At 39.3% G+C, this 25,475-nt stretch overlaps 1 protein-coding gene across 3 annotated transcripts in view; it reads left to right on the top strand.

The window, feature by feature from the left end:
- The window catches only part of Aldh7a1 (aldehyde dehydrogenase 7 family member A1), a 50,705-nt gene extending 29,562 nt beyond the window's left edge, over positions 1-21,143 (top strand). For 2 of the 3 annotated variants that reach the window (XM_004854459.3, XM_004854458.3), the window contains 11 exons: positions 4,719-4,796; positions 6,656-6,753; positions 8,916-8,957; positions 11,099-11,193; positions 12,470-12,554; positions 13,474-13,580; positions 15,709-15,825; positions 16,815-16,912; positions 17,184-17,257; positions 19,432-19,507; positions 20,975-21,143. In XM_004854459.3, the coding sequence (XP_004854516.1) occupies positions 4,719-4,796; positions 6,656-6,753; positions 8,916-8,957; positions 11,099-11,193; positions 12,470-12,554; positions 13,474-13,580; positions 15,709-15,825; positions 16,815-16,912; positions 17,184-17,257; positions 19,432-19,507; positions 20,975-21,029 (925 nt within the window). In that variant the 3' untranslated portion in view covers positions 21,030-21,143. The remainder of the gene's footprint in view (positions 1-4,718; positions 4,797-6,655; positions 6,754-8,915; positions 8,958-11,098; positions 11,194-12,469; positions 12,555-13,473; positions 13,581-15,708; positions 15,826-16,814; positions 16,913-17,183; positions 17,258-19,431; positions 19,508-20,974) is intronic. The other variant, XM_021266254.2, reaches the window with a different exon arrangement.
- Positions 21,144-25,475: the final 4,332 nt, after the last annotated feature.

The raw sequence follows: 25,475 nt of genomic DNA, 5'->3' as shown, positions 1-25,475 counted from the left end.
TTTTTTTTGGTCATGGCTGGTTGGAGTTCTATATGCCTCACTTATCTGTACGTTCAACTCTACCTCTGTCTGGGAAGTTATTTACTATTATTTCTTTGAACAGTTTTTTTATGTCTGTTGTACTTTCTCCTGTTTTTTCATGGACTCCTATGAGTCTTATGTTATTCTTCTTTGCATCATCTAGCAGCTGTTGGATTGATTTCTCATGGTCCCTTACTATCTTTAAGAAATCTCTGTTTTCATGTTCCTTAACTGCAAACCTGTCTTCTATATCTGATATTCTGTCTTCAGATTCTCTTAGTCTGCTCTGCATGCTTTCAGTGGAGTTTTTAATCTCCCGAATATCTGTTTGAATCTGTTTCATGGATTCTATTTCTTTCTTATGTTGAGCAATCATGTTTTCCATTTCTTTCTTATGCTTTCCATTCACGGCTTCCAGCATGTTTCTCATCTCATCTATTTTCTTATCTGTTTCTTCTCTAGAGCTTCTAATCATGTCTTTCACTCTGGTCACCATGTCCGTATGTATCTGGGAGATTATTTCTGTTTTGAAATTTTCTAGAGCCTCATGCATCTGCTTTGTTACTTCCTGTGCTATCAGTTCAGGCTGTCCAAGTGGTTGCTTATCAGAGTTTTCCACCTCATTTCCCCCAGAATTTCCTTTTTGTGTTGTGGAAGCCTGTGTTTTTGCCTTGCTTAAGTGTCTTCTCATTTTTGTTTTTGGTACTGTCCTTGATTTAATTCCTGGGTTGATATTTCAAGATTGCTGAATGTAGGTATCTTTGTTGCTTGTGTTTAAAACCCTTGTGGGATGATTGCTTTTCAGAGGTGTCTTGATATGGCTTGTGTTTGGGTTTTGAGACGCTAATGACTCTGAAGCTATTTTATTTTTCTTATACCAGGAAGGAAAACTAATTAGATCAATCACAACATGTTAGCCCAAATGATATAGTCAGCAATACCATAGCATCAAGCACAGCTTAGAAAATGACAATTTGTGGTAGTTATTAATCTATCACTTTTAACTATGTGAGTTAAATTAAAATCAAGGACCAACACAACGTAAGTTTATAATGAATAAACTCTTCAATATAGCATCTTTCCCCTTTGGGGTGGGGAGCTTAAAGGAGTTGGGGAGGGAGGGACAGGTAGAAAGAATAGGTAAGATTAGCCATGAAGCCAGAAGACACAGAAAGATCACACAAACTCTAAGAAGTTGTTAAAGGCAAGAGAAAATGGCAGAATGAAAGAACAAAGATGTGAATAGAATCATCTAACAGCAACAAGGAGGCTAGACACCAAATTTACTTTCCTTTAAACCTAGTGATAATCAAGAGAAGGAAAAAGAGAGGAAAAGAACAGTAAGGGAGAAATCTGAATTCAGTGCAGAAAGGAACAAATGGGGAGATGAGGGGCAATGTGAGACAGTGAGAGAATGAGAGAGAGAGAGAGAGAAAAGATAAAAGAAAGAAAATAAAGAAAAGTAAAACTTTGAAGAGTAGGAAAAAAGTAAAGAGAATTAAAAATAAGAAAAAACAATTTTTTTCTTTTTTGCAAATAGCAGTAGAAATTATGAGCCTCCTTCAGGGTATGTCTCTGTTGTCACAGTAGGCAATGTAGGAATCCCTGTGCATACACAAGTCAATGAGTCTCAGCAAGCCAGCAGCAGACCAAGTACAGTGGTCCGATGTGCCTTTATTGTAGAGATTCTCTTTACTTTTCTGCTGAGCTTCAGTTTTCTTCCAGAAGCCTGAGAAGCCCTCTTTCTGTTACTAACTTCTGCTCTATCTTGTGGCTCTCAGGGCAAGGGTCTTTATAATCTCCTGTGCCTCTGTAGTGTGGGACCAGGTAGCAGAAAAAGCAGAAGGTAGGTGGTGCATGGTGGGGGGGGAACGGGACAGGACGGACAGGATTGAGCCCTAAGTGGACCTCACCGTGCTGTGGGTGTGGCCCGGGATGGCCGCAGGAACTTCAAGCTGCTTGTCTTGTCTCACTGGGGCCGGTCGCTGGTTGCCGCAGCTTTGAGAGCCAAGGGCCTGGGTTTGATCCTCAGTGCTACAAAGAAAAAAAAAAAAGACCCAGAAAGAACTGTTATTATGCTAATCCACTGATGTATCTAACACTGATTAAAAGGTATTGCATTTCTTGGTTAAAAACTTATTAGCATTTTATTCAGACTTGTGAACTTGACAGCTCTGATGAGGATAAAGTCAGTGTCACACATTTGTCAGCCTGGAGTGTAGAGAGTACGTAGACTGGGTGCCTTCCCTTGGCGGGCCACGATCCCCCTTTGATGTCCAGTGGATGTGTGGTCTGCAGTCTGTGATTCTAGAATTACTGATGGGGGGGCTTGTTGTTTATGTAAGACAACCCCCCCCCCCCCCCGGGATTGAACTCAAGATCTTTGCACTGAACCATATCCCCTCCCTTTTTTATGTTTGTATTTTGAGGTAGAGATTTGCTCTGTTGCCCAGGCTGGGCTTGAGCTTGTGATCCTCCTGCCTCAGCTTCCCAAGTAGCTGGGAGTGTGCTACTGTGCCTGGAAAAGGGTTCTTAATTTTAGTTTATTATTTTGGAATATTGTAGTGATGTAGGAATTAAAAAGTGGGACATAGAGAGAGGGTTGTGTGTGTTAATATTTAATTGAAAGGAAATATGTGGTATTGAGGAAATGATATCTTATAAACCAGGACATATCAAATTAATTATTAAATAGAATACATAAAAATGATGAGATTCCTTAGGGATTTAAAAAATAAAAAACCACAGAACATCTAATGTGGACATAGTGAACTGACTTGCCAATTTTTACTTGGCTGCTATTACTTTTGATACTAGCTTTGCTAGCATTTTTGAAGAGTTTGAAATGTTCATGTGGGACCTTAATATATTTTGCTTGATATTTTAAAGAGAATTAACAGTATCTGATTTTTGTAATCAGAGACAGTAAGTACAGTGATGGCAGATTTTGCTGGGATTAGCCGAGGCCGGGATTGCCTGCTGGCAGTCTTCTCAAATTTACTTCAGTGTTCTTACTCATAGCCTCTGTCTATTCAGAAGGCTGTAGGACAGGAATGTGATTTGCCAGGAGGATGGCATCAGATATTTTTCTTACTCAGTGTCTTCATAGTTGTCCAGCAAGTGAGGAAGAGATACGCTCTGGGTTGTACGGCTGTTGGAGTTACCTTGGCTTACAAGCCAAATGCCCCACAGGAGCCAGAAATCTCTTATATGAATTCTATAAGCATGGTTTTCAGGCACTAAAAAGGACATGTAGTTACAAACATCACTGCACTCAAGGAAGGCCAGAGAGCACGGGACCCCATTTATAATTGATGGTAGTTAACCCTGGTCCAGATGTAATGGATCAGTCTGGTCATTTTTACCATAAGCCACGTTGTCTGAGTAACATTGTTAGCACCTCACTTTCCACGTAACCTGGAGGACAGACTTAGAGACTGACTCAGGGTTACACTTTCATGCATCAGGGGGGAGTTTCGTTAACCTTTACCTTCCAGGACAGCAAAGCCGTTAGCAGGAGTGAGGTCCACGCTGCAGGCAGTGTCCACCCAGAGTCCGAGGGAGGAGCTGTACCCTATGGGAACTGCTGCCAGCTGTGACACTTGTGGGGGATCCTTGGTTGGATCCTGGATGGGAAGGAAAAAAAGATAGCTGTAAAGGACATTTTTGGAAGACAGTTGGGGAACCTAATTAGGTATGTGGGTGGTATCTTTTCTGTGGAAGTGAGTATGGGATTTGGAACTTGTTGAAAGCTAAACAAATTGGAAGGTAACCAGCAAGTTGGGGTGATTGATGAAAAAGGGCCTTTGCCCTGTGGGTCCTTTGGAAACTCAAAATGGAAGGAGGAATCCACTTTGGAAAAAGCAGAATTAGTTGAGTCATTTATTTTTTACAACTCAGTTAAGTAGTATTTAACTGTAGTCTTATTTTAGCTATAATGTTTAAGTTGGTGGGGGATAATCCTTGCTTGTTTAAGGGTTTCAGTCTTGAGGTTGCTGATACTTCCTGACTAAAATGGTTAAAATGGCTTCTTGTGAAGCCAGCAGATAGTAGTTTTGTGCCACCTCAGGGTACTGTAGAATAGATCCTGCCCTCTCTGTTCCCCTGTGGCACCTACCCTAGGTTTTAGGAACCTCCTCCCTCCCAGTTTCATGTTTACCACATCTCTGAGTTCTGTTTTGTATTGTGTTTAAATGTCCTGATTGCTGATGGGTCTATCTATAAATTTATTCATCTTTCTAGGTCTTCCTTTTTCCTTTTTCTTTTCTAATTATCAATTTAATGGGTTTGTGGTAGGGGACAAAAAAAGGTATACAAACCCAGGATCTTGCCCAAGCTAAGCGTGTGCTTTACCAGTGAGCAATATCCCCAGTCCCCAGTCTACCGTCTTGAACCAGATGTCTTCCTCACCTGGCAGAAAATACTTGAAAACAATGATCATTTGAATTACTTGAGTAATGCTTTATGTCTTCTGTTTATGTCCTATGTATTTTTTCCTTCTTAAGATTTTTTCAGAAAAAATTGTCTGCCTGTTAAGTGTTTGAAAACTTTATCTCTAATATGTGAGGAGACATCCAGTTCTGAAGGTTTGAAGAGTGAGAGAGGAAGTTGAAAAAAGGAGATTTAGGTGGTTGGAATTTATTCTTCATTTAAAAGATCTTTAAATTATTGTTTAATAATTGCCTATTTCTTTCTAGGATAGTCGCCAAGGTTCTAGAGGACAACAAGCTGCCTGGGGCAATTTGTTCCTTGACGTGTGGTGGAGCAGATATTGGGTAGGTGAATAGATGGAGGGCATCTTTTTACTGCTGAAGGGCCCAAGGTGGATCAATAAGAATCATCCTTGGGCCGGGGATTTAGCTCAGTGGTTCCGTTGCCTGTCTCGTAAGCACAAAGTCCCGAGTTCGATTGCCGGTACCAAAAAAAAAAAAAAAAAAAAAAGAATCATCCGTACCAGAATAGCAAAATACGAAACAGCTAAGGAGATGAGAATGTCCTTATTGTAGACTTAATTGGTCTCTTTATTAGTGTATAACCTCTATTGCAGCATGAGTAATTTTTTTGTTTTTTGTTTTTGCAGGGCTAGGGATTAAACCCAAGGCCTTACGCCACTGAGCTACATCCTCAGCCCCAATTTAATGATTTTATAATATTCATTGTTATGCAACCACCTCTGCTATTTTTTTTTCCAGACCGTTTTGATCACAACCCCCATAGCTATTAGCAGTCACTTCCACTCCCCTCCACCTCTATCCCCTGACAACTATTAATGAGCTTTCTGTTTCTATAGAAATGCTTATTTGGATATTTCATATACATGGAGCCACATAATACATTGCCTTCTGTGTCTGGATTCTGTGTCACAACCTCTTTAAGCTGGGCTCTGGGTGCTCTGAACTGTGATAAAGCTGAGGTTGTTTTTACCAACTTAGACTTTAGGTGAGGTTTTCTAGGAGTTGAGTCTTCTAACCCATCCTGGCATGGCTGTAGTGTTAATCTTTCTCCAACACTGCTACCATTCTGCTGTACTTGAAATAATGAGTTATCCTTGGTTACTATAGATGAGAATTAGAAAACACAAAGCCCAGATATGTAGTATATGATGAAGCATTGTCTAAATGTCACTTAAAACATGAGTATTGTATCCTGGCTTGGAAAAGCTCAGTAGTGTATCCAGGAATGCATTAAGCAACAGCCACCTTGAGTATCGATACTCATTTTTGCAGGTTGAACCTGGGAAACCTACTTGGATAATTTAAGCAGCTTGTTCATCCCTGTGTTAGATTGATTCTGTGACTGCCCTGCTCAGCTCACATTGAACCTTTGAAGCACTGAACTATGAACAAAGAGGTTCAAATCGATAGTGCTGATCTGTATTCCTTAGGAGCAATTGGAAATCCTAGCACAGCCTCTATAAATCAGCTTCTTCTTCTTTTTTTTTTAAGAGTGGGAAAATTTTTTTTGGGAGAAAGAAAGCTTCTGCCTAAGAGAAATAGAAGTGGGACCGGAAAGTGGGTTGCCCACCCACCCCACTTTTCAAAGATGTTTTATACAGCAAAGCCATGTGGTGAGGAGGGTACAAAGTGGGACAAAACTATAAGACCCAATGGAAATTTACAAGGTGGGCATGAGGTGGAACAAAACCATGACCAACCAATAAGTTTATAAGTACAGTCACCCAGGTAATATTGTAAATCAGCTTCGTTGAAGAACACTGTAGGGTGTTTTCCTACAGCCACCCTAGGTTTTTAATTCTTAAAGGGAATATATAGTAGATTATGAGTCTGAAAAATAACTGGAATGCTCATTAAGGAAACACTAGAATCGTACTGTCCAGTTACACTCTCAGTGTAGGAGAGACTTTCCCCTTAGCTAGCTGCCTCCTGTCAGGGACTTCTGTGTACAGAGCACTCACAGAGCCAGTTAGCCTGTTCAGCCATAGGCTTCTACTTATGACAGTTGCATTTCATTTTCATGAAGAGCTTCCTCGCCCTCCTGAGATGGACTTGCTCATAGTCATGGTCTTGACTAACGGCCTTTTCCAGGGCCTGTGTCAGGGCTTTCTTGCTGGTCCCCTTAGGTGCTGCCTTTGCTGGTTTTCTCTGCTTAGGTGACTCTGTTTGTTTACTTCCAGCACAACAATGGCCAGAGATGAGCAGGTGAACCTGTTGTCCTTCACAGGGAGCACCCAGGTGGGAAAGCAGGTGGCCCTGATGGTGCAGGAGAGATTTGGTAAGTGGTGGCTTGCTCATGAGGATTTTGCTTCTCTCAGAAGTATGGATGTCAGTTGCATCAGTTGAGTTCTTTTCTTCTTGACCTTTTCCATGGAGACATTGGCTCTGTTAATTTGAATGTCCAAGTGAAAGAAAAGGGTACAGTTGTTAGCAGTTGATTATTAGGGGAGTCCCAAATTTAAATTGGGAAAAAGATATTTTCTTTCTGGTAGAAAATAGTAGAATCATAAAAAAAAACTTTTTCAAGCTGAGTGTGGTGATGCATAATATGCCTTTAATTCCAGCACTTGGGAGGCTGAGACAGGAGGATCACTGTGAGTTCAAGGCCAGCCTGAACATAGCAAGACCCTTCTCAAAAATAAATTTAAAACATTTTTTAAAAAGTATTTTTCGCATTCTTCCAGCCTTATTTAGCATATTAAAGAAAAAGACTATTGAGTAAAGTACTTAGAATATGGAATAGTTATCTACACTCATCTGTCATTCATATACATATATATGACTGAAAAGGATCGAAGGATTGTATCATCATAGTTTCATGTAGTCTTCTTCGTGACCAATTTTTTCTTGCTTTTTTTCTTTTTGTGGTATTGAGAATTGAACCCAGGGTCTTTACACTGAACAACATCTCCAGCCCTTTTATTTTTTAGTTTTGAGACAGGATCTCATTAAGTCATTAAGTTGCCCATACTGGGCTTAAACTTGCAGTTCTCATGCCTCAGCCACATAGAGCTCTGGGATCACAGGTATGTGCCTGTGGGACCAGGTGTAGCTACAATTTCGATAGCGGTTGCACTGAACTGGGAGATCACTTGGGAAGAACTGGTATCTTAACAGTACTAGGGCTGGGGATTTAGCTCAGTGGTTCTGCCACCTGCCTCACAAGCACAAGGTCCCGAGTTCGATCCCCGGTACCAAAAAAAAAAAATGGGCAATGGATTTGGATAGGCCTTTCAAGTGTACAATAATAAATACAAGAAAAGATGCTCTACATTATCAATGTCAGCATGCTTACCAGCAGATTTCATCTTTTTTGTTTTGTGTTTTTGATATTGGGAATTGAACCCAATCCTTTGCTTGGCACAGACTAAGCCAGCAGCTTTGCATTGAGTGACAACCTCAGCTTTTAACTTTTTTGTCTTTTTTTTTTTTTCTGTACCAGGGATTGAACTCTGGACCTTGTGCTGCAAACTTTTTCGTCTTATAAGACTGAAACTGTATACCTGTTAAGTGCTAATTCCTCCCTGCTACCTGGCAACAGCTATTCTGCTTGCTCTGATTTTGACTACTTTAGATGTTACAAGAAAGTAACAGTAGTTTATCTTTTTATGATTGGTTTATTATACCTAGCATAATATCTTCAAGGTTCATCCATGTTTTATGTAGCATGTGATAGAACTTCTTTGCTAAGGCTGCATAGTAAGTTATTCTGTCTGTCTATATCTATCTGTCTGTCTGTCTGTCTGTATCTATCTTTCTATCTATCGATCTATCTATATCACATTTTCTTTATCCATACAAAGGTGGATGGAAACATGGGATGCTTCTGTCTTTTGACTTTTATAAATAAAATTAAGAACATTGGTGTATAGATAGCTGTTCAAGTCTCTGCTTTCTATGGAATTTCTAGTCATGTAATACTGTGTTTAATTTTGGGGGGATTGCCATGCTTTTTCCCACAGTGGATGGCCTGTTTTACAGGTTTTTTTCTTTACCTAATTTAAAACTTAAAAGTTACAATATCAACATGAGGGATTCTTTATACCCCTTAACCAGATTCACCAACTGCTTACATTTTGCTCTGTTTGGTTGATTTCCTCTCTTAGACTAGCAATGTATATGCACACATGTGTGCCTTCATGCACACACAGTGTGCATATACACAGGGTGTACACATTGTTGTTGAACTGTTTGTGGAGGAAGTGAGGATGTTGTCCTTCTGCCAGTTAAGTATTTCCTTATACTTCCTGAGAACACAGGTGTGCTCTCAGAGCACCATGGTATGGTTATCAAATTTAGGAAATTTGACTGATACAAAGCATGCTGCTTTATAAGCCGGAAAAAATAAATTAAAAAATAATTGGCATAACCTGTAACTTGAGGCTGTATAGCAATGTACAATAAATACAGAAATAGAAATTGATGTTTTTTTTTTTAAAGGGAAATGCTTGCTGGAGCTTGGAGGAAACAATGCCATTATTGGTAAGGCTGCCCCCTTTAGTTGTTTTGATATCAATAACCATCTTTTTTTTTCCCCCATTAAGTTTATTGGTACATTTTAGGTATAAAATACAGTTACATTCATCATTGGACTCTTGTACCATAATATCAGTATCCATCTTAAACATGTAGGAATTGTTTAGGATCTCATGCTTTATATATTATGTGTGCCTGGAACCTGATGCCCATGTTTAGGAATTTTATTTAGCAAACAGGACACAAGTTTGGGTTAAAGGTAGAGAAGACTAAGAAGGAAAAGTATTCATGTTTGGAAAATGTTACCTGGAGCCTAGATCCTGTGTATGAGCCTTCCACTGTCTGTAGCATTAGTTCTTTGTGTTTTTCCATGTCTTGTTTTCTGAAAACTTAATGTTTTTCTAGAATAACTAAGTAACTCTTAATGTGACTTGTCAATTTCTTTATATTTCAGGAACATTAGTTGATCTGTAGTGGAATATTAGGAGCTCCTATGTTGGGAAGGAGCACTTCCTTAAGGCATTTTTTGTTATTTATCTGTAGGCCTGATTACTTACATATATATTTTTCAATTATCTGAGTTTGGGATGAAAGGAAATAGTCTCTCAGCTTAACTTCTGGATAATGTAATGGAAATCAATAGGTTAAGGTTCAATAGAAGCAGAGCTTTTGTGATAAAAAAGAACATTTACTAACTTCTACATTGCTGTTATGTTTAAATGCCTAAATATGTGTAGTGGACAAGAGAGATTTAAAAAATACACAGTGAAGGGTTTGTTCCAGATGAGCTTGAGACTTCATTAAAAGATTTACTTAGCTTTTAGTGAGCCTTGGGTATCTGCCAGATAATAATGTATTGCTGTTTTATATACATTATTTCATTTAATCCCCACAACAACCCCATGGAATGGATACTGTTAATCTCATTTGAAGTTTGTACTCTGAGATCTAAAAGGATGGCACTGAAATAACAGGCTGGCAAGTGTCAGAGCTGACAACTGGGTCCTGGCAATCCCATCTCAGGGTGTAGTGCGTTCCTTACCTCCTCACTTCCATCCACAAGTCCCTCAGGCATTATTACCCCCTTGTACAGAAGAAACTGAGACTTAACAAGTTGAAATAACACAACTAAAAGGCGGTGGAGATGCATAAAAACTCTTGTCCTGTTACTATGAGGACAGTTACGTTACGGGGAAAACTGAAGACCTAAGGGGGAGCTGAGGCTGTAAGTTTTTGTGAGATATCAGGAACTACAAATAATATAAACAGGAGGGTTAACCTTGTAAGGTTTATGTTAATTTTTTTCTTTGAGGGCAGAAGAGGAAGAGGAGTAGGTGAAAGAGAGGAATTTGAAGTGACTTGGCACTAATCTGTTCTGAGGAACAGAGGGATCTTGCAAGGGCCTTGATTTTCCCATGAAGTAGAGGGTGAGGTGTGGGGCGGTAGCAGAAAGCAGAGGTGTTCTGCTGGGGGTAGTATTGCACCCCTGTGATCCTAGCAATCAGGAGGCTGAGACAGGAGGGTCACCGACAGCTTGAGGGCAGCCTGTGCTACATAGTGAGTTCAAGACCAGCCTAAACTACATGGTGAGACCTTGTCTCCAAACACCACACATACACACACACAAAAGTTTCAAAGATTTGGAAAAGCTTCTTAGGGTGTCATCAGGGAGTAGACTGATGCACTTCCATGCTCAGAGGTTGCCAAAGAGCATGGGTTCTTAGGTGGCAACAGTCAGAGGGTTACGCTATCCTCTTACACTGTCTGTGGCCCCAGAGAGGTAGCATGGGCCACTGGATGGACAGTAAGAACAAGTAGTGCTGACAAAGGCAATGAGGGGGCCTTAGAAGAGAGCCCACAGAGCAGACACCAGTGTCGGAGCTGGGAGAGATGAAAGGTGGAAAGGTCGGAATGAGAGCCTCAGTTCACTGTGTGTTTGGGTAATGGTCATTCTCATATAACATTTGCTGGAAATAGAAGCTTGCCTCTCCCCGCGGTGAACATGGCGTCTCTGCAGTGGGTCATGCTTGCTGTCTGATAGTTTTGACATTCTCTTACTTTCTAAAGGCATCGTTTCCCAACAGTTAGCAAATACCATGTCTGCCTACTTCACCAAACTGACAGGAACGTGTTTGTCCTTGTCTAAGCTTTTGAGGATGCGGACCTCAGCTTAGTTGTTCCATCAGCCCTCTTTGCCGCCGTGGGGACAGCTGGTCAGAGGTGCACCACTGCGAGGCGACTGGTGAGTGTGTCTGCTCAAGCCCTTGAGATTGTCCTGTGTTTTAGATATGATCTGCTCTTTTCTTTTCCTCCCAGGTACTGAGGATTGAATCTAGGGCCTCTGCACTGAGCTATATCCCCAGTGCCCCTCCCCCTTTTAAATTTGAGATGGGGTCTCATTAAGTTGCCCCAGCTGAGCTTAAGTTCATGATCTTCCTGCCTCAGCCTCCCAGAGTGCTACACTTGTTGGCATTGCCACACACCTGGCTAGACACCACATTTTTTTTTTTTTGTATTAAATTCTTTTATTGGTACATTGTAGGTATACAACACAATTACATTTCTCATTGGGAATTGTACCTTTATATAATGCATCTTGGTTCTTATTTTTTCCCCATCCCTAGCCCTCCCTTCACGCCCTCCACCCTTCCCTATTTACAAAGACTTTATTTCCATTTTTTCCATTTCTCATCATTTTTTCCTTTCCCTTTTTTCCTTTCCCCTGCCCCTCCCACTACCCCTACCCCTTTGGACCTTTTCTTCCTATTTTACATTATTGATTAGTCATTCTAATCATTGATACATTTTAGGTATACAATATAATGACATTCATCATGGGAAATTTGCACCTTTACCTAATCTCTCTTGGTTCTTATTTTTCACCTTTGCCCAGCCCTCCTTTCAACCCCTCCAGTCCTCCCTATTTACAAAGATTTTGATCCTATTTTTCCATTTTCTCATATTAATCCCATTCCCTTCTATCCTTTCCCCTAGCCCTCCCACTTCCTTCCCCTTTGCCCCTTTTCTTCCTATTTCACATTACCTATTATACATTTAGTCCTTATTTACACTTTCAGTTTCTCACACCAGAGAAACTATTTGGTATTTACACATGTGAAGATACCACATTTTAATGAAGTCTCTTGCAAAGATGTCATAGACATACTGCTAGGAAAATATACTTCCTGGATATGCCTTGCAACTATGTGGCCCTGTTGCTCTGTTATGCTCGTAGCAAATCAAGCAGTAGTTGATCAACCAGGGGCTCTACCTTTTCTCCCATTCCATGCTAGCAGTGATCTCACTGACGTGATTTTAACATCTATCTGGGGAACTAACTATCTTCATGTAGTTAATATTAACAGAAATTAGATAATTAAAATCATGCTTTTATTTCCAGAGATTTCAGTATTTCAAAAACTGTTAAGAACTATTAATGCTATTAAGAAAATTATTCGTTCTTTAAAAGGTGATGCATTTATTCTGCTATTCCTGTGAATGTTTCTTCTTTCCCTTAGTTTTTACATGAAAGCATTCATGATGAAGTTGTAAACAGACTTAAAAAGGCCTATGCCCAGGTCCGTGTTGGGAACCCATTGGAGCGTGAGTATCTTGTTTTCAGAGTTACTCCTTTTGGACAGCTCTTCCACGTTCTGGGGTCTTTCATTGCCATGCGGACAGGTGGCCAAAGAGTGAGGAGGCCCGCGAGCCCATGACACAGGCTGTGAGGCATTTAGGGGTGACACGTCCTACGTTAGGGTTCCGGGTGCTTGGGCTCTGCTGCTGGGTGAGACTGGAGATGTGGTGTAGCCAGGATGACAGTTGACCTTTTCTTTCCATCACTGTTACCCCTGTCCAGGTCACCCCGTCCTCCCTTAGGAAGGCTGCACATGTCCTCACTGACTTTCCTGCTTCCACAGCTGCCTTTCATGGTAACTAGAGTGATTTTTAAAAAAATATATCAGATGATTCACTCTTATTTAAAACACTCCAGTGATCTCTCAGTTAGACAAAAGCATAGATTCTTTTGATTTCTGCTTCCCAAGGCTTCCAAGTCCCCGTATCTGACATCTGGCTCCCTCACCGCCTGCCTCTGACCAGATCTGTGACCCCTTGTCCCCTTGCTCCCTGTGCTCCACCTTCTCTGCCTTCTCTCAGTGCTGCCAGTCTTCCCGCTCTTACCTGCTGTTCTCTCTGCTGGAAATACCCTTCACCTGGCCTTTGCACAGCCAGCACTGCTAAAATGCCCTCATCACACAGCCTGCCTAAGTCTTTCTTCTTCCTTTGTGTTTCTTAGTTGGCAGCAGCCACACAGGGTAGCACCAGTCTCTCCCCACCAAATCACACAGCAGCCGTGGAGACTGATGTTCTTGGACAGTGGTCATGCTGATGAGTTAGTTGTCCTCTATGTTTAATGCAGTGCCTATGGGAAGGGTTAGCCAGCAGTTCATTCAAAAAGCTGTTGTCCTGCTAAAGTGATGCTGTGTAGAGCAAAATGAAGAGCATTCCTTTACCTCCACAGCTAATGTGCTGTACGGGCCGCTCCACACCAAACAGTCAGTGAGCAAGTTTCTGGGAGCAGTGGAAGAAGCAAAGAAAGGAGGAGGCACCGTGGTCTATGGGGGCAAGGTAACGGACAGTGCTGCTTTACCTCCCTTCCCTTAGCCCGAGCAGGGCTCTGGGCAAGTTGGTGAAGGGTCCCTGTTCCACATCCTTCTTCTCCCAATGTCTTTTACCAGGGTTTTCCCTGGAATGTTTCTGGAAGGACACACAAGAAATTCAGAATCATGGTGGCTTTTGGGTTGGGTCCCCAGAGCTTTCTAATGGAAAAGAGACCTTGTCATGACATAGTGGAAGACTGTATTCAGAGCTATTAGTACCCATATTTATTGGTTACTTTAGACAGTTAAGGCAGGGAATCACAAAAATACCATAAACATTTTATGTTAATTTAACACATAGAACTACTTTTGTGATCCCACCCCATTGTACTGGGGATTGAATTCAGGGAGTACTAAATGACATCCAGGCACCCTGCCCCCACTTTTATTTTTTAAATTTTGAGACAGGTTGCTAAGTTACCTAGGCTAGCTTTGAACTTGGCACCCTGGGCACTTGAGATTACAGAAGTGTGCCACTGCGCCCAGCTTGCAATTCATTTGTTGTATAGTCAAGGTGTTTTCTACATAGATCATAAGAATTGGTTGTATTGTCTGTGAAAACTGTACCTATCATTCATTAAGTATTTAATTTTGTTTCACTTAATTTAAAATTCAAGGAGACTTGAGTCTTGCAAAACAATCTGATGGTAGGTTCTTTCTCTCTAGTCTTAACCATTGACATATACACTTGTAACTGTCAGGGGTGTGTATGCATGTATATTGTTTGTTTTGTTTTGTTTTGTTTTTGGTGATGGTCCTGGGGATTGAACCTAGGGCCTTTGAACTGAACTACATCCCTAGCCCTTTTTTATGTTTTATTTTGAGGCAAGGTCTTGCTAAATTGTTAAATTGCTGAATTGCCCAGGCAGGACTAGAACTTTCGATCCATCTACATCAGTCTCCCAGAGTGCTCAGATTATAGTTGTGCACCACTATGCTTGGATTTTTCCCCCCCTTTCTTGTATTCTGGTTTCTTGAAAGCATTTGACCCAATTTTTATAGAAATAGCTCTTCTTTTTGTGTAATATTTAAGTTATATAATGCAGAGTGGTATTATAGTAACAATTACAGCTGCCATCCACACAATTGAGGGTAAATACAGGTGACTCTTGATAAACATACAGCTCAGCAGGAGAGAGCAGAATTTCAGAGGCTTATTGGAGAGTGGATAGAGTACCTGCTTGCTGTGGGTATCAGAGTATTTCGTAGGAGGAAAGGGAGAGAAGATGTTCAGAGGAGCCGAACTAGGAATTTGGTTGCATTTATTATGAGAGTGCCTATAGTATATTATCTTAGAGTTTTTAGTTTTGTACAGTGTGCATTAATCTACTATGATTGTCATAATGAAATACCACAGCTCAGGCAGTTTAAACAACAGAAGTATATTTTCTCACAGTTCTGAAGGCTTGAAGTCCAAGGTCAAAGTGCTGGCAGGGTTGGTTTCTGGTTGCCTTCTGGCTTGCCAACAGCCCTCTCTTGTATCCTCACGTGACCTTTCCAAGATGGGGATGATATCTCTACTGTCCCTTCCTCTTACAAGGACCCTGGTCCTATTGGATTAAGGCCCCAGCATGATGATCCCAACCAATGACTTTAATTGCCTCCTTAAAGGTCTATTCCAAGTGTACTCACATGGAGTACCAAGGCTTCAGCATATGAATTTGGGGCAGGGCACAATTCAATCTATAACACAATGAATAGAGATTACTTATTTTAAAACTAATTTCGAAATAACCATTTTTAGCAGTGTTTTCTTTATGTGACACATGACATACCTCTCTTCAAACTCCTTTAAAATTTATTTTTGGCTAACTTAGAATAAGTGGGAGGAAGAGATAATTTTCATTTGAGATGGAATATTGTTTTAGAGAAAGGATTTATAAATTCTGTTTGTATTTTTCTTGTTTTGTTTTTTTTTTTGGTACTGAGGATTGAACTCAGGACCTTGCGCTTGGAAGGCAGGCGGCAGAACCACTGAGCTAAATCCCTGACCCACTATTTTTTTTTCTTGTACGTGTAGGTAAAGATGGTGTCCTTTGACCCCAAATACTAGAAAACAGAATGCTTTCATTCTTTTTATTTCATCTCTGCTTAAGGTTATGGATCGCCCTGGAAATTATGTAGAACCCACAATTGTGACCGGTCTTGCCCACGATGCACCCATTGTACACACAGAGACTTTTGCGCCAATTCTCTACATCATTAAATTCAAGGTAAAAATGGATTCTGTTTCTGTATTCTAATACTGAAATAAATGATAAGACTAGGAAAATATGAAGATCTGTTAAATTTCAGTTGATAGTCTTTAGGAAGGGTTTAGAAAGTCATTTTGAATAGTAGAAATTTGGAGGTTCAGGTAAAATATAAGATGAACACTTTAAAACTATAGAGTATGCCAAGCTAGTTGCCAGGGAGGCTGAGGCAGTACTGTTAAGGTTTATGGAGTGTGTGCAACTCATCTCCTGGGTCACCTTAGTCTGAGCTGTGTGGGCCATCCAGTTGGCTTCTCCTGACACTTGGACTGGATACTTCCATAGCCTAAGTTCTTCGTATGTGTGAGACAAAATGAGAAGATGTGTAGGTGATCTATGGACGTAGTTATAGACTACATCAAGGGCAAGTTGTGAAGGGTTTAACAGGAAGACAGACAACTCCCTAGCCTGAGGTAAGCCCTGGCTTCACCAGGAAAAATATTGAGGGGTCATTTTGTAACTGAGGCGATTGGATCCAGATCGAATGTGCCATTATTAGCAGTTCTATAATGTGCAAGTGTGTTTGACTGAGGGATTTTAAGCAAATTATTTAGCTTCTCTGGGCTTAATTGGCAAATCTGTAAATTGGTGATTGTATAAAACTTGTTTCACAGGGTAGGGATTAAATAACTAAGTGCATATTATGTGCATAGATCAGTGTGTTGTACATGGTAAAGACCCAATAATATTAGCTATTGTATTTAGTAATTGAATGGAAGAATGTGCTAATCTTTTATTTCTTGAATTACGATAGAGGAAACCCCTCCCAAAATTTTACTGATTTAAAAATGATTTACATTATAAAAGAAACGTAGAATTAGTAAAACGTTGCCTGTTGCTTTTCATTTGTTCACTAAAATTATTTGTATACCTCATAAAATGAGTTTAACATCAGTGAACTTTGGCTTGAACTTCTAATATCTAAGAGCTCCCAATGTCTGTCCTTTTAGAATGAAGAAGAGGCCTTTGCATGGAATAATGAGGTGAAACAGGGACTTTCGAGCAGCATCTTTACCAAAGATTTGGGCAGAATCTTCCGCTGGCTTGGGTATAGCTTTGTCAATTTTATTTATTTATTTATTTTTTTTGTACCGGGGATTGAACTCGGGACCTTGTGCTTTTGAGGCAGGCGATGGAACCACTGAGCTAAATCCCTGGCCCTTCGATTTTAAACATTTATATAAGTCTGATTTATGTGGTGAGTGAACTTTAAAAAAAAGAATTCATTTTTTGGCACAGAGAGTCTGAATATTTGAGGTTTGATTTTGTTTTTAATTTCCTATACGTTACTCTCACTGTGCCTCTGCTTTTGCACACAGACCTAAAGGATCAGACTGTGGTGTTGTGAACGTCAACATTCCCACCAACGGGGCTGAAATTGGAGGAGCATTTGGTATGCAGAGAGTGATTTCTCCTCCTTTGTGTGGAGTGGGAAAGGAAAAGGAGTAGGAGCTGTTAGGGAAGTTTGATGTAGAAATGGTACCATGGGTGACATTCTCAAATAATCTTGCATGATCTAACATGCTTACAAGAGCTTATGTTCCATCTGAAGTTACTGCCCAGAGTCCTGCATTTTCTGCTCAGATACAGCAGCAGGTTAGCTTAACCCAAGGATCCCGTAACCCAAGATATATGAACCCCTGAAATGTAGCATTTGTCTTCTGGGCAGAAGATCTAAAACCCAAAAATGATTTAGAACTCCTGCTTCAGGGCTGGAAAACTTCACATAAACTTTTTGGTGTTTATTTGCAAAATGGGCTTAGTAAATTTAAATATATTGTCTTTCATTAGATGAAATACTAAGTTGTTTTTCTTTGCTGGGCCCTGCTCCTCCTTAATAATAAGCCATGAACTACTAGTGCTTAAACTTAGTAATAAGTGTGTTTTGTTTAAAAAAAAAAAAAAAAACTCTTTCCAAAAATCTGACATTTTTACTTAATAAAAAGAATCCAAAGTATAGTAAAAACAAATTGCCCTTTTTAAAAAAATATAGAAGCAAAGCAAACATTCTTTTGTTTTGTTTTTTGTAGTACTGGAGATTGAATCAAGGGCCTTTGAACTGAGCTACAACCCCAGCCCTTTGTTTATTTTATATTTTGAGACAGGGTCTCGTTAAGTTGCTCAGGCTGGGCTCACACTAGAAATCGTCTTGCTTCAGCTTCTCAGAGTGATGGGATTACAGGTTTCACCACTATGGCCAGCAACAAACATGTAATAAAACCTGTAAGAGTTTATATAATTAGTGGGATTCTGTTATGTATTTAGACCAAACACTACAATTCTGGTTCAGTGTAAGATTTTGACAGAGGCTCTTGTTTCTAGTTGGGACCCTGCCCTTGCCCTCCTCCGTGTGGCTGCCTGAATTCATGGGAGTCTACTTGTCCCTTCTGTGGATTTCTACTCCATGCCTTACACTGTCTGATGGGCTGTTCTTCCTTTAAACTTTTGCACTTAATTGTTAGACTTTTGCAAAAGTCTTACAATGGAAAAAGCAGTTTGCCCACACTTTATTCCTCTTTCTTGCTCAGAGGCTACTTTTAGACTGTTCTTATTAGAAGGAAAAAGTAAACTTATCTTTGAATTTACTGCATGTTTTTCTAAATAACAATGTAACTGCTGTCTCTTAACAAATTGACATTATATATTGACCCTTTAGATTAATTTTCTTAAGCCCTTCTCCCTTTCCCTGTATTTTCCCAGGAAAATGAGACATAGACTTGCAAGAGTCTTCTCCCAGTGGAGTTACACAGGTTGTGCTTAGTTCCTCCACCTACAGATTCTGGCAGTGTAGGTGAAGGCTCTTACTAGGATTGGTCACATAGGCACCCTCAGTCTAGCATTTACCAAAATTCTAGATTCCCAGAAGGAAGGTAGGTGTTGAACATAAGCCATACTGTTTGCATAAAAACAATTTAAACCAAGTGAAGTCATATATTTATAAATGAGACCGTTACCAAAGAGTTGATTGACTGATCTTATTTTCTGTTCATTGCTGCTTTCTATCTCTTCAGTCTTTTTGTCTTCTTTGTAGGAAATTTCCTTAAATTTTTTTTCTGTTGAATCCCCCCTGCTATTATTAAAAACAGCCTTAAGACTTATATATCTTATATTTTGATGGCATGCTTTTAAATAGTATCCTTTTCTTGTTTAAGGAATCATTATCTTCTTGAGCCTTTTTAGGATATTAAAATAGCTCTTAAAATTTTTCAGTAGGTATATATGTATACAGTAGAAAGAATAAACATAAAAAATGAGATATTTCAACTGTCTAGATGTTTCCGTTCAATACCTTAATTTATAAATATATGTATGCATTCATTTATTTTAAGGGTTTCTTCTGTTTCCTAATATATTTCTATTTCTTCTTAATTCCTTACATTTTTTTTTGCTTTTTTTTAAATTTGCTTTTGGTTTTTGTGTTTTATTTGTTCATAGAAGAAATACATTGAGCTAAATATAAAGTAGTTGGGAAGTTCTGGTCTTGTATCTTCATCCAGTTATATCAAGTAAAAGCTCACAAAGGAAGAAACTGCTACAAAGATGTGAGATTATTTTGTGTTTCTGTAGGAGGAGAAAAGCACACTGGTGGTGGCAGGGAGTCTGGCAGTGATGCCTGGAAGCAGTACATGAGGAGATCTACTTGGTAAGAAATGGCTTTGGGAGGTGGGTCTGGTCTTAAAGCTACTGGAAATGTGCTGTTAAATTCTTGTACTTTCTGCTTTACCTTCATGCAGTTTTACTTGATTTTAGTTTTTCTAACATTTGGTAGCTGTTTCCTCTCAAAGCATTCATTTTGTACTATATATTGAGTATTCATAATCCAAAATGCTCCAAAATCTGGAATTATTTGTGCTCCGACATGATGCCACATGTGAAATCCCACAACTGACCATGTGACAGATCACAGTCAGAATGTCGGTGAACTGAAAATGTAGTGTGAAAGTACCATCAGGTTATGTATGTAGGGTGTATATGAAACAGGAATGAGCTTCATGGTAAACTGGGGTTCCATTCCCAGGATATCTGATGTCTGTGCAAATGTTCCAAACCCCCCAGATCTGAAACACTTCTGACCCCTCACATTTCAAATAATACTTAGCCCGAATTAGTTTTGTAGCCATTTTGTGCAGCATCAGCCAGTGCCCAGCACCCTGCTGTGAGACTATCTTGGTGGTGGTTTCTATCTGGCGGAGGACACATGGGGTCAGCCAGCAGGAGAAGACGGAGGAAGCCGTCCCTGTCATTCCTTGAATGTCGTTTCCACCCTTGCAGTCTGTGGAAGCAGAAAAAGGCTGGCAAGCGAGGGGAGACCAGCTTAGAATAGTGAGCAGGACTTTGGGAGTGGGTTAGCTCATTTGCTGGGGAAGTTGCTTCTGAGGAGTTTGATGAACACTTGTTTTTTTCAGTAACGTAGAGTGTGGGGTTAGTTCCATGTGGTGCTGTGATGTGAAAAGGGTACTGAGCAAAGAGCCTACTGGCACCTGGCTGAGGCCAGCTCACTGCTTCTTGCCATTCAGTAACCCGGGCAGGTTCCCCAGCGTTGGCACCTCAGGAATTTCTGAGGGACGTTAGCTGAGGTGTATCGAATCCTGGACACAGCATGCTCTTTTGGGCTTCTCATTCTTTCAAATCTGTCACATCACTCTTTTTTTGCATAATGGAGAACTAGACTGGTAAACACTTAGCTATGGCTTTTCTGAACTGTATAGTGGGGACACTTTTCCTCTCAAAACCAGATGACTCCTAGGTGACTAGTTAATAGGAAGCTTCTGTTTTTCTAAATTATAAATATTTTCTTTCTATTAAAATGGGAATATTTATCTTTCCCCTGATAATTCAGTACGGGTCATTGAGAGAGATAAAGTTACAGTTCTTGTGTCCTGCTCAAAAGAAAATTTGAATAACATGTATGAATATATGCCTTCCAAATTTTTCTGGTTCTTTTTTCTTTTATAAAACTGGATCCATACTAACATTTTTTATGTCCTACATTGTTTTCTTCACTAACATATAGCTTGTTAATATAAACAGCTCTGTACATTTTAACAGTGTGAAAGTATTCATTTTATGCATGTCCTATCATTTAATTTTGTTCATTTTTCCCCTCCAGTACCATCAACTACAGTAAGGACCTTCCTCTGGCCCAAGGAATCAAGTTTGAGTAAAGGTGTGTTTCAGTTGGACATTCCTTAATGTCTTACAGACATTTGTGCAGCTGCCCTGAAGACCAAGAATAATAAGCTTTGCCTTGAATAAATGTATCATTTTGAATATGACAATGGCTAATCTCCTATGACTTCCGAGCCCTGACTAAATCAAGAGACTAATTTTTTTTTTGGTATCGGGGATTGAACTCGGGACCTTGCGCTTGCAAGGCAGGCGCCGGAACCACTGAGCTAAATCCCTGGCCCAAGAGACTTAATTTTTAAAAAAATAAAAATGTTCGCAACCTAGCCACATTTAGTAAAAAATCGGTTGGATGAGTTTTTGTCACCAATTTTTTTTTTAAAGTTGATGCCACTTTAGAAAAAGTACATGCCATATCGGGAATTTAGGAATGTATAGAATAGAATAGAATAGAGAAAAAGTAGAAGTCTTTGCAATAGATAAAGCGTGGCCCCTAGGCAAGTAAGGAATTCTGTGTTGAATATTGATTCACATTAGCTTCCTCTGGAATGTATTGGAAAAGTGTAAATGAAAGAAAGATGTGTCCCTTATTTGCCAGGGACCAATATTGGGATGGAATGACTTGCTATGTTTAAAATGACAAAGGGTATTTACCACCAGTTACGTCTCTTGCTTACAATGGCTTTGTCAACTTAGAAGAGATTTACAGAATAATCATGGATTTTACTCTTGTCCCAGAACCTGCCACCTGCCGAGGACTTTGAAACTGAAGCTGCCTGGCAGAGTTCTACTGAAAGGGCATCAGGCTGTCTCTTGCAACCTGTGGGTAGTTTTCTTTAGCTGTCAGGCTTCTGAAGTTGCATCTGAAATTGTGCTCAGCCCATGCTCTGCTGTGGCAGCATGTGCTCACAGAGAACTTGTGAAAAGTCCCTTTGTCTTTGCTGTGAGACTGGCTCCCCACTGAGAGGGGAGGCTGCACAGCAGCCTTTGGACTGATCCTGCCGAAGACCTCTGTCTTCCTGGCTCTCTGCACTCCCCTCTTGTGAAGCAGCTGCCACCTCCTCAGCTCTTATCAGGTCGCACCAGGGCAGAGGTCTTTGGAGAGGCCATCAGGATGTGTAGAGATTTGTACGATTCATAAAGAGTTTGGGGTTAAGACACAGAAATAAGCAAATGAAAAAGTAAACAACAGTCAATGCAGTAGGGAAAGAGAGGTACTCACAATGTTGTGTGGGCAGCTGTGAGTAGCATTTATCTCGGCATTCTGTGGTCAGCGGTGAATATGAGCCAAATACTGGTGACACACCTGTTGACAAGATGTCAGTGGCAGGGAGAAATCAGTGATGAGGGCAGGTAAAAAGCAGACAGTTCTTCATTTTCTGTAATCAAAATCAATAATGCCTAATATTGCTAAAGCAAGCGGTACCAGCATAGGCTTATTAAAATAGGGAGATAGGCTGTTGAATTATTTGATTCTTTAAATCAAGAAAATGTGTAACTTGATAAAAATTAAACACAAAGGAAAGTGATGTTGGAGAATTGATTACTTGGAATCCTACATTTCCAGGCCTCCTTCTACCCCCAGCACACATATGTATATATTTGCTCTCATTATTGAACTGAGGACAACTTTAAAATATTTCATGAAGAAATCTTGCAGAAAGCCACATTTTGCTCCATATTTTCAGGTTTTGTATGGACTTGATCGTCTGGTATTGAGAGAGTTGTGCTCCTAAAAATAAGCAGTAGAAAAACATGGAATTTGGGCATTAATTATAAAAATCTTTTTTTATCAATGTGTAAATATTCTTACCCTGTTTTATGTTTGAAACACTTCTAGGAATTGTTTAATAAGTCATTTTTATTTTGTGAGGTTGTGCAAAGTTATTTTTGAGATATATGCTTGTATTCAGTTTTTCAAACATCTTTTTTTTTTTTTTTCCTTTAAACTGGGCATTGAACCCAGGGCCTTGTATGTGTTAGGCAAACACAGCCACTGAGACACACCCCCAGTCCACCACATCATATTGTTAAACATGTATTTCATAAATCTATTCATTTTGACTGAAAAATGTTTCCCTTATGATTTCTCTTGAATTAGATATTTAAGGAGGGGTTCCACCTTCCTCCTGTTCATCTGCTAGAACCATGACATTGTGTACACATATCTAGCAAAATAGGGCTGGGGATTTAGCTCAGTGGTTCTGGTGCCTGCCTTGCATGTGCAAGGTCCCGAGTTTGATTTCTGGTACCAAGAAAAAACCCATATCTAACAAAATAGGGACTTACTTTGGGTCATAATATTTATTAAAACTTTTTGCCTTTAAATTGTACCTTTTTGTTCTTTTGCTTATTAATCTTTTTAACCACAAAAATAAAAACATACACCTGTAGATGTAGCCTGCCATATATTTGAAGGTGCTAGGAATCTTTTTTTTTCCTCCCATTAAGTTTATTGGTACATTTTCAGTATAAAATAGTTACATTCATCATTGGGATCTTGTACCATTACATGAGTCTCTTGGTTCTTTTTTTTTTTTTCCCCTTCCCTTCCCCTCCCTTCACACCCCCTCCACCCTTCCCTATTTGCAAAGACCTTGTTTCCATTTTTTTCTTATATTTTTTCCTTTCCCTTTTTTTCCCTCCCCCACCCCTCACAATTCCCATGCTCTTTTAGACCTTTTCTTCCTGTTACACAATATCAGTTATACATTTTTAAAATTACAATATTAAGATCTAGGAGACATTATCACAGATTTTACAGAATTTAAAAGGATATAGAAAGCATATTACAAAAATCGTTTTTGAAATAAATTTGACAACTTCTAAGAAGTACCTTGGAAGACAAATTAATGAAACTAACTCTGGAGGAAATATAAAATTTGAATAGCAACTATTAAAGAAAGTATATTCCTAGCTTGAAAACCTACCTATATGACAACAGCAGGCTCATAAACATTTTAACTGATAAATTATATCAAACAATTAAAGCAGAAAAAAGAAGGAACACTTCTCCCCTCATTTTAGAACTCAACATTGTGCTAATCCTAAAACTGGATAAAGATAATAGAAGAAAAAAGTATGAACATAGATAGAAATTTGTTTAACAAAACAAACTATTAGAAGTCAGATCTGGCAGTATGTAGAAAGTGGTTTTGTTATAGGGATGGCAGTGTTGGTTCAGCATTGGAAGATCCACCCCCAAAAGTCATCATTTTAACAGAGGAAAGGAAAAAGCCATATGATCCTGTCACTAGTTGGAAAAAAAGTAATGGACTAAATTCCACAGCTGTTCATGGTAATAGCTATCAGGAGTCTAGAAGTAGAACAGAAACTTCTCAACAGATTAAAGACATGTACTCCATACTTCCAGCGAGAATGCCTTATATGAATGGAGAAGATAGCATGCTTTCTCCTTAAGGTGGGGAACAAGGGCAGATATGCCTCCTCTTTACCTGTCCATTAAACTTTGAAACCTAGTCCTCACCAAAATAATCTGGCAATAAAATGACACAATTAGGATAGGATTGGCAAGGTAGAAGTAAAATCTTTATATGTAGACAAAATGATTATCTACAGAGAAAATACTAAGAAATCTCTAGGAGCCCCTAGAACTTGTACTTGAATTTAGCAGGATTAGAAAACACAAGGTATATATAAAAATTCAGGTCTATGTATACTTGCTATAAATGAAGAATTGGATATTGAAGTTTAAAAGTCATGTAGGAGTACAAAGGACCTAGAAAAGTTAGGAAGAAAAACAAAAACAGTGTTGGAAGACATTTAGTACCTAATTTTAAGACTTCTTCTAAAGCTACAGTAATCAAGGCAGTGTTGGTGTAAGGAAAGATATATAGATCATTTGAATAAAACAGAGAATCTAGAAATAGAACCACACATATGTGGTCCACTGAGTTTTGAAAGATTATTTAACATTAGCATTTTATAGAATAGAAACTCAATTCAAGAGCCAAGGAAGAGACAGTGTTTTCAGCTAACGGCACTAGAACACCTGGTATCCATATATAAAAAATGAACCCTTTATTTCCGTACATGAAATTAACTTGAAGGGATCTATGAGCCTAAATAAGAAAGCCTAAAAGTATAAAACTTTGAGAAGAAATTGTAAGGGAAAATATTTATGAATTCAGGGTAGGCAAGAACTACCTAGGACACAAAAAACATGATGTATTAAAGAAAAAAATAAATGAGATTCCATCAAAATTTAGAACTTTAAATGACATCAGTAAAATGAAAAGTCCTTAAACAGACCATATTTAGAATGCATATAACCTATGACCAGAATATATAAAGAACTCTTACAGCTCATTAATAGACAACCCAATTAAAATGTAGACATAAGAAGATGATAAATAGCCAGTATAGCACAAGGAGTGGTGTGCAACTCTAGAATCAGAAAAATACTAATCAGTACAATAATAAGATTGAATTATACACTCATTAGGGAGATGAAGTTCAAAGTT

The sequence above is a fragment of the Heterocephalus glaber genome, unplaced genomic scaffold, assembly GCF_053883595.1.
Source record: "Heterocephalus glaber isolate CG9 unplaced genomic scaffold, H.glaber_assembly_v1.0 deba00001463, whole genome shotgun sequence".
Lineage (NCBI taxonomy): Eukaryota > Metazoa > Chordata > Mammalia > Rodentia > Bathyergidae > Heterocephalus > Heterocephalus glaber.
The sequence above is the reverse complement of the archived record's forward strand: the minus strand, read 5'-3'. Positions and strand labels throughout refer to the sequence as shown.